This window comes from Sardina pilchardus, chromosome 13, assembly GCF_963854185.1.
Source record: "Sardina pilchardus chromosome 13, fSarPil1.1, whole genome shotgun sequence".
Classification (NCBI taxonomy): Eukaryota; Metazoa; Chordata; class Actinopteri; order Clupeiformes; family Clupeidae; genus Sardina; species Sardina pilchardus.
Window position 1 is genome coordinate 17,762,686 of NC_085006.1, and position 9,582 is coordinate 17,772,267.

At 50.4% G+C, this 9,582-nt stretch overlaps 1 protein-coding gene across 1 annotated transcript in view; it reads left to right on the forward strand.

Moving 5' to 3' along the window:
* LOC134099606 (rho guanine nucleotide exchange factor TIAM1-like) overlaps positions 1–9,582 on the forward strand; it is a 57,416-nt gene that overhangs the window by 23,535 nt on the left and 24,299 nt on the right. Inside the window, exons 5-11 of the mRNA XM_062552540.1 lie at positions 1,504–2,062; positions 3,033–3,205; positions 3,836–4,060; positions 5,660–5,845; positions 7,778–7,924; positions 8,250–8,324; positions 9,214–9,384. Of these exons, the coding sequence (XP_062408524.1) occupies positions 1,504–2,062; positions 3,033–3,205; positions 3,836–4,060; positions 5,660–5,845; positions 7,778–7,924; positions 8,250–8,324; positions 9,214–9,384 (1,536 nt within the window). The remainder of the gene's footprint in view (positions 1–1,503; positions 2,063–3,032; positions 3,206–3,835; positions 4,061–5,659; positions 5,846–7,777; positions 7,925–8,249; positions 8,325–9,213; positions 9,385–9,582) is intronic.

Below are 9,582 nucleotides of genomic sequence, written 5' to 3' on the forward strand. Positions count from 1 at the left end.
TAATCAGGAAGTTCACTTCTACAAACAAAAACAATCGCTCCCAAAGAACTCCTCCCACTATTCAAATCAGAAACAGTGAAGCTGCAGGGATTTTTTTTTTTTTTCATTTTTGATGAACAGATCCCCGTCCACAGTGGCAACACTGCTCCCCCCCCCAAACCAAAACAAATTAATACATTTATTCATTCAGTTTTTTTTTTATTCTCCGGCTATTATACCACCCACTGCGCATTTTCCATTCTCTCCCCTGCATGAATATGTGAGCTGGTCAGCGTATGCATACGTGTTGTGAATGCGCCCAGTCGTTCTCATCACCATAGAGGACACAGATCTGACTTGACTACCCTGTAATGCCTCTTTCCCAGAACTCCTGGGCGAGGAACGGAACACAGACCTTGAATACAAAGAAAAAATTCCCCCCGCACTCTATAATGAGGTCCAGAGTTCCTTTCCATTCAGGATGAAGGTGGTGAAATATTGATCTACAGTACCTGTGTAACCTCGCCCCTGCTAGTGTAATGTAATGTAATTGACATGTCAATAAGGGGAGGGGATGAGGAAAGCCGGTGACAGGGCCTGGTTGTGTTGTTTCAAGTTTTTCCCTCGTAGCACATGTGTGTGTTGTTTTTAATGCCGTGGGATTTACATGCTCTGAAGTCATCCACAGCGTGAAATGTGGAGTTCTTTTGTTATGGTAATGAGATGGAGCCGAAAGAGGAGATTGTGTGTGTATGAGAGAGAGAGAGAGGGAGGGAGAGAGAAATAGAAGAGAGGGAAACTCTGCACGTGCATTTGTGTGTGTGTGAGAATGTTTTTGTGCCTGCATGGGTGCCTGTGTGTCTGTGTGTGAGAGGGTATGCCTGTGTGCTTGTGTGTGTATGTGTGTATGTGCATTCCCTTGTGTGCGTGTGTGTGTATGAATGTGTGTGTGTGTGTGTGTGTGTGTATGAGAATGCAAGAGTGAGTGAACATGGGCCCTCTCCCAGTGTAGTGCCGCCAGAGGCCTGATGAATGGAGCCCTGGGGCGCCCCGATGCTGTCATGTGACCGGGCCGCCGTAGATCCCTCCGTGTGATGGGACCTCCTTAATCTCCCGCCACCACACCCCCTCTCTGCCCATGTTAGCAGGAGCATGCCAGGCATACAGAGTGGCATTGTACCAGCCGGGCCCGGCTCAGCAGCGCGTACCCTCAGGGAGGCTCGCAGACCTGCCTCAGGCCAGATCTATAGGTTATATCCTCCCAGGGGGGCTTCGTAGACGTATGTCTCCTAACATGGGCAGAGTAGCCCTGTGACGCGCCTTAGGGAGATTTATCTTCCGATCTGTATCCGCTGTCTCGTGTTAAAGATGGTGTTGTCGTCGGAGGTGCGAGTGGATTTAGAGGTGAGTTGCTGGGAGTGTGAGTTGAAATGTGTGGTTTCGAGTTTTTGTGTATGACTGGTGTTTTTTATCCTGTCTGTCCACCCACACACACACACACACACACACACACACACCTTCCAGGATGTCACTGGGGAGGGAAGCGAGTACGACGACAGCGGCATCGACACGGTGACGGCCGACGCCGAGCAGCCGCCGCACCACCAGTCGCGGCGCTGCAAGACCATGTCGGCCTCCTTCTCCATGTACTCCGTCCCGGGCCGCGGAGCCTTCGCCGGGAGCGACAGCGCCAGCTCCAGCAGCGGCGGCGGCGGCACGGGCGGGGACGGCGGCACAGGCGGGAGCAGCGGCGGCGGCGGCGGGCGCGGCGTCCGTAGCGGCAAACGCCGCGACGGCGAGGGCGGCAGCGTCCAGGGCGTCTACGAGAACTTCCGCCAGGAGCTGGAGATGAACCGCTGCCAGGGCGACGGGCCCGAGGAGATGGCGTCGGCCCTGAGCGACGAGCAGAGCAGCGGCACGCTGAGCTCCGCGTACCAGGCCGACCCGCTGCTCGCCGTGGCCCAGGGGACGGTGCGCAAGGCCGGCCGGCTCGCCGTCAAGAACTTCCTGGTCCACAAGAAGAACAAGAAGGTGGAGCTGGCCACTCGACGCAAGTGGAAGAGCTACTGGGTCTGCCTCAAAGGTGGGTGGAGAGGGCTCCGACTGAGCTGCTCTGACTTTGAGTTTAATCGGCTTTACAACATTCAAATATAAAATGACTTTTAAGAGACTTTTAAGAGGCTAAAGTTTAGAACTGCTAATGTAATTCGATAGTCAGAAAGATATAAAGGTTGTTAGTAAGAGAGGTTTTGAAAAGGACTCGTTGTGTACTTCTTCTCCGTCCACAAAATGATTCAGCTCATTTCACTTATTAGATCTGCTTTAGTGGCCTGGCAGTATGATAGCCACTGGTTTTATAGGGCTGGCACGGGAATGCTTGTGCTGGACATGCACTAGGTTAAAGTGGTTTACAACCAGTTGATCTCGTTTTAAAGCACGCTTTCCTTTTCTCCATTCTGTTGCGCCGCCTCTCTCGCCGTCTTTCTGTCTGCTCCCTGTCGCTGCTTTTTGCAAAGGAATAAACCTGCTAGTCTAGAGTTGGTAATCGAATTTAGAGTGCTATGTATCACTACTAATTCCACTTGACAGGGTTTTGTAATCGAATCAGGAGTCTGGCACCGGTGTCTCTCATTGGGTATGCAGAGCTGCACTTCTTAATGGTGGCCACTGGAGAGCAGACTGAAATCAATAAAGCTGTTTATTTATTTTATTTATGCCATAATGCAGAGAAATCATTCCCCTCGGATTTGTCAGAGGTGGACGGCATCAATTCAAATAAAGTGGACATGTTGCTCAATAATACTTTACGCTTAAAGTGGACATGGCACTCATTAATTCTCCCTCCGCGCAATGCTGTTTAGATGTTTTGGCCGTGCGCTAAACGAAACGTATCTATCGTGCTCCACTGGATGCACCGAAAATGAATCAAATTATACCTGTGAGTGCTGTTTTGTCTTGCTTAGTGGAAACTGTAACTACAAGTGAAGTTTCAATTTGCCTGCCTGATTTCCTGTGTCATTGTTTTTTTTTCTATTATTGTTATTATTTCCCAGGGTGCACCTTGTTCTTCTACGAGACGGACGGCCGCTCGGGGATCGACCACAACAGCGTCCCGAAGCACGCGGTGTGGGCGGAGAACAGCATCGTGCAGGCCGTGCCCGAGCACCCCAAGAAGGACTTTGTCTTCTGCCTGAGCAACTCCCTCGGGGACTCCTTCCTGTTCCAGGTGAGTGGATGCGGAGCAGTGGGCCTCTTCTCTCCCGAACCACTCATGCGTGTGGGCCAGATTTTGTCCCACTTTTAAAGTATCTTCTTTCCTCTCTCTCTCTCTCTCTCTCTCTCTCTCTCTCTCTCTCTCTCTCTCTCTCTCTCTCTCTCTCTCTCTCTCTCTCTCTCTCTCTCTCTCTCTCTCTCTCTCTCTCTCTCTCTCTCTCTCTCTCTTCTCTTTTCCCAGCTGTATTTTTTAGTCATTGCATTGTAAGCAGGAATGCCAGAAGGCCTGAACTAGACACTAGGTGGAGGAGAGGCATTTGTAAAGGAAGAAGTCACACACACTGGTAGCTCGGTGACCTCCGGTTGACTTCTTTCGTTTAGTTTTTTTGGACAAGATTTAGCGTCCCGTGTCCGTCGAGTTCATCCGTTAGAAAGATTCACGTCTTTTTTTCCTCGGGACTAGAAGTCACAAATCACACCACCACCAGCTCTGTCGGGTTCCGGGGGTGTCCACTTTCTTTGTCTGCCTCCTGAGGGAACGAGTGTGGCCGAGGATGGGTCGTTTACAGGTGATCAGCCACCTTGAGGGCTCTTGACCCCTTGTGACCTTTCCCGTGACCCTTGACCCTTTGTCCCCCTGCAGACGTGCAGCCAGACGGAGCTGGAGAACTGGATCACGGCCATCCACTCGGCGTGCGCCGCCGCCGTCGCCCGGCAACATCACCGCGACGACACGGTGCGTCTCCTGCGCGCCGAGATCAAGAAGCTGGAGCAGAAGATCGACATGGACGAGAAGATGAAGAAGATGGGCGAGATGCAGCTGTCCGCCGTCTCCGACACCAAGAAGAGGAAGACCATCCTGGACCAGGTGAGGGGCGCTGGTAAATCACCGCAACAACCGCGGTGTGCTTAAGGATCAGGAATGTGTGTGTGTGTGTGTGTGTTGTTTGTTCATTTGTGCATTTGGTCCTCTGTGTTATGTGTGAGTGTGATCTTGTGTTTATGTTTGTGTACATATGGAAGACAGGTATACTCATTTCAGTGTGAGTGTGTGTGTGTGTTCCTGTGTATCTCTGTGCATCTGTGTGTGTGTGTGTGTGTGTGTGTGTGTGTGTGTTTTCCTGTGTATGTCTCTGTGTGTGTGTGTGTCCATTCTCTTTTTGATTGCCTTTCCCAGCCATGGTGTGTGGATGCTAATGAGTCTACAGAGGCTGCAGGGCTCTTTAGAAGACTTCAATACCTTCCCCATATTTGAAATTGTAATTCCGTCCTGTTTTTGCACAGTCTCTCCCCTCCCCATTGTCTCGGCGCCGCTTGTGTTTGCCACTGCTGATGGAGGTTCCCTTTATGTCTCCCCCCGCCGCCATAATTAATTGCGAAGTTCATATTCTGGCTAATGGCTGTTTACGTGAAAGGCCGATCAAAATGGCCTTTGTCTCCGCGCTGGAAGGTAGTGGCAGCCGAGCGGCCCCGGCGTGTTTGGCAGTGTCGGGTTTCGCATTGTGCTGTCACTGAATGGGAGCGACCGGGGCCCTGATGCTCCCACTTACACTCTCTCTCTCTCTCTCTATCTCTCTCTCTCTCTCTCTCTCTCTCTCTTTCTCTTTCTCTCTCTCTCCCCGGGAGATCAAGCCTCGGCGCTCCCAGTACTCCACGGCCGAGGGGGAATGCCGCGTCATTGTCCCCGTTCTCCTGCTCCACTCCTCTCTGGGCTTCTTGGCAACGGCGACAGCAGTGGCTCTGCAGTTTGCTGCTCTGGTTCCTTTTTTTTTCGAAAAAGGGAGAAGAAGGGGGGCGGGGGGGGAAGTGGTGCAGGAAAGAGGGAAAGAGGAGAGGGAGAGGTGGAGAGGTGGATGGAGGGAGTAAGAGAGGGGAAGAGTGGAGGAGATGAGGGAGGGAGGGAGGAGGAGAGTGGAGGAGGGGACGGAGGGAGGGAGGCCCAGTGACTGGCTGCTCAGTGCCTCTGCTCCACTGCCCCCGAAAAAACACGCTGGACGGGTGGAGAGCAGGTCGCCAGCGTCTGCTGGGAAGCAGAGTAGTTCTGGAGGGAGAAGAAAGAAAGACAGAGAATGAAAGAATGAGAGAGAGAGAGAGAGAGAGAGAGAGAGAGAGAGAGAGAGAGAGAGAGAGAGAGAGAGTGAGAGAGAGAAAGAAGAGGGGGAGAGAAAAAGGCCTGGCCTCTGTCTCTCTGCCCTCGAAATCCAAAACAAACAACATTGTTCCTGAAGGGTTGTGTGTACCCGCACTGTTATCAGACTTGGCAAAGCAAACCCTGCAAAGCCCCCCCAGCCCCCCCACCACCACCCCCCACTTCAGTGCCTGCTGTGTGGGCTTTGGCAGTGTCTGTTTCTCTTATTCTTTCCCTCTTTCTCGCCTTCTCTCTCAATCCTTCTCCATCTCTCGCTTTTCTATCTCATTCATGCTCTCTCTTCATCCTACTCTTCGTCTTCTTCTTCCTCCAATGCAGATCTTCCTGTGGGAGCAGAACCTGGAGCAGTTTCACATGGACCTGTTCCGATTCCGCTGTTACCTGGCCAGCCTGCAGGGCGGCGAGCTTCCCAACCCCAAACGCCTGCTGGCCTTCGCCTCCCGCCCCACCAAACTAGCCATGGGCCGCCTGGGTATCTTCTCCGTCTCCTCTTTCCACGCCCTGGTAAGCTACGTCACCCAATTTATTACCCCACATGCATATAATACATATAACCATCATAATCATAACACTAATCGTTTCATCAAATGCGTCCCTGGTCTGATTTTAATGTACAATAACTTTTGAAAAGACTAAACAAAACATGGGAAATACAACCATGTGAGGCAAAATAAATATCAAAACAAAGAAAGTACTTTATTGAAGACAATGGCAAATGACAAATGATCCTTCTCACACAAACATCATCTACATACAAGACTCTGCGCCGTATCAGGGAAGTAAGCGAAGCATGCGTCCAAGTGTTCACCAAACTGGGTCAGCAGATTGTTTTGTCTATTTTTACGCGTTTGCTATCCGAGGGCACCTGTTGCACTGCGCCCAGTCACTGTTGGCAGCCCCCGCTCCGATTAGATAATTGATCCTGACTCTCGAAGCGTCGGTTGCCAGGATATATTTTGTTCGTGGATCAATACGGGTTGTATATCTCTGAAGAGGGGGCGCGTGTGTAGGCTGGGCTACTCTGCAGACGTGGGCGTTTGAGGACACTGGATTGGACTCGCCTACTGAAAAAGCAGCCACTCACTCTTTAGGCTCTCTCTCCTCCCTCTCTCTCCTCTCTCTCTCTCTCTTTCTCTCCACAGCATTGAAATGAGGCCACTGGCTTCTCTTTGCCTCTCTCTCTGCCTCTTTGCTTGTCCCACTCCTTTCATCCCTCTCTCTCTCTCTCTCTCTTTCACTCTAATTTACTTTTCTTTCCTTGTTTGACTTCCACCTACTTCTCTCTCGCTCTCTCTCGCTCTCCTTCTTCCCCACTCGATTTCCATCACTCAAGCTCCTCTAGTAAAATAAAACAAAATGAGGGCAGTTTAGTCAAATCAGCAGGAAGAGTACTGGCTACTGACTGGAAGCAGGGCTCTCTCTCTCTCCCTCTTTCTCACAAACACACCAGACACACACACACACACACACACACACACACACACACACACACACACACACACACTCACACACAGAGACAAATAGTCTCTCTCTCTAATTGAAGTGTAGTGAAGTGGAGGGACTCTTATTTTGACAGGTCTGTCCCTGTCTCCGCTCTCTTAAGTGCCATCACCTAATGCACTCAGTCTCGCAAAAGCACCAGACGCCTGCAAATAGGGGCCAAGTATTATCTGATACGGAGGAAAAGGCCCCTTTGCACTCTTTTGAGAGGCAGCCCAGAAATGCCACAGCGTATTAGCGTCTGCAGGTGTGCTATGCGCAGCAAGAAAGGGGACAGTGAGGCACTACCTCCTTGCTGCCGTCCGCTTTTTCTATTTACTACCCACTATTTCCACTTCTGCCGACTCCGAGCTCATCTGGATGGCATTAACCAGGCTGCTTTAATTTCTGCCATTTGGAGCGGCATGAATGTGTGATGTCCCAGCTGATTGAAGATGTTTTGATAGCTGCTGTGCGATTATAATTAAGTTTACAAAAAGTGTTTTCGTGTCTCGCAACAGTGTTTTTTTTTCATCTTTTCATCACAAGGCTTCTTCATGGTTGGAAGAGCCATTGAGACTGCAAATACCCCTCATGTTGCTAACAGTAATGCGCGTTACGCCGGGCTAACAAAATTAAAACGCTTCAGAACATCCAGCTCCCAATTGCTCCGACTTGGGAAGCGAACTCTAAAATTAGAGAATCCATGTGAAGTTCCACTGACAACCCTTTCATCGGCATATGATTTCATTATTGACTGTCGAACCATTTCTAATTGGCTCACAAACACAGGCTTTTTCATATGGACAAAAACGACCCTTCTGCTATCAATAACTTAATTATATTCTAGTGTTTCATACGAGTCTTAAGAATCCAAACGAGGCATCCTTAGTTACGCCCATCCCCCGGGCCAGTGGCAACGTTTTCAGTTCTGACGCGTTCTTTGGGCTTCCGCAGGTGGCCGCCCGCACGGAGACCGGGGTGAGGAGGCGCACGCACGCCATGTCGCGCTCGGCCAGCAAGCGCAAGAGCCGCTTCTCCTCCCTCTGGGGCCTGGACACCACGTCCAAGAAGAAGACCAAAGGACACCCCAGCATCAACCAGGTCTGTGGCCGCTCAAGCGTTTCAGTACATTTTCTCTGTTATGACTTTGACATATTCGCATTTATGGCCCATTAGGATTTCACTCAGAGGCCGTGATTTACTAAAACCTCCAGCAGGTCACACAAGACATTTTCCCAATCCAGAAAATAACTTGCATGGGACCACTCATGTAAAAAGTCTTGTGCTCTGCCACAAGTTGAGATGTTGTTCTTCTTTATTTTGACGTAACTGATGCGTGCCTAAGCTGCCCACAGACTGTGTGGAGGGAGGGAAGCTCAGATATTTCTGCGAGCCGCAGTATATTTATCTCTCTTCCCGTTGGCAGGTGTTTGCGGATGGAGACGAGCCAGCCAAGAAGCCTCTGGACGGCATGTTTGAGGACGCAGTGCAGGAGGCCGCGGTAAGTGGGAGGCGATCAATCACCCTGCTCCGCCCGTAAAACAGTCATCCGCGCATCCATCACCGGAGCAGGGCAGAGCAGAGCCGGCTCCGGCAGCAGAAATAGCTGCACTGAACAAGGGGCGGATGCCTGAGCTCTGGATGAATGGAACTGGGGTTTTGTTGGCATCCAGGAGGTGGTTTCCCCCCTAAAGTGATCCAGGTCTGGCCCCGATCTGGCCCTGCTCTGGTGTGGATCTGGTTCCCTCCGTGCCAGACCAGAGACAGATCTATTTCAGACTTAACTGCTGTTGTGGTTAGCTTAGTGATGAGGAAAGATTGAACGGCCCACATAGGCGCGTCGCCATTTTGGAATAGTTATTCTTCTCTGTTGTAGAGAATTGTAATGTAACGTGCATGACAAATCATCATGAACAACTTCCCCACCGTGCAGCCCCTTGATTAGAAAAGGGAGAGAAATATTCTTGTAACATGAAATCCAAGAAAAAGGCTACAGAAATCCCACCGCAGCATCCCATTGCCCCATAGGCTACCCCAGAGGCTGGCTATAAATGTCATGGCATTTATTGGGCATATTTTGCAAATTATAGTTTCCTTTGTGGCAATAAAATGTCAGAGAGTAAAAAAAAAAAAGCCATATATGCTGGCTGAGTTTCCCAGCCCATTAAATAGACCATAAGGCTAATGGTAGTTTCATTATTGGCCATTCAGGAACTTTAAAGCACTAAAGGTATAGATACTAGATCATGATCTAAAGAGTACCTTACACATTCATTTACACATTATTCTACCATGAAAAAAAAATAAAAGTCTGAACTAAAGGCATGATGAAATAGACCTGAAGTCTTATCTGATGAATCTCTTTTCTCTCATCTCTTTTCACCCTGCAGAAGGATGACGAGGCTCCCGTGAAGAGCCTTCCCCGGCACAACACGGAGCATGACATCTGGGTTTCGGACCACCTCACGCCCTCCTGGGTCTGCCTGCCAAATGACCAGCCGGTGCTCGCCATCATTCAGCCGGGCGAATCTGCGCTGGATGCCCTCGAGTCCATCTGCAAGGTAACACGACCAGCAAAACTGAAGCCAGCTACCAGAGCTGCCTGAACGTTGCCTGTTTCCCGAACATGCCCTGCCCGAGCAGGCTGTGTTAACACGGTTTGCTTTAAGCTTACGTGAAATGGCAATTAAAAACTGACTAGCGTTGCTGTTAAGCAAGGCCAAGAGTTTAAAAGTTTCACGTTACTTTGAGGATCAGAG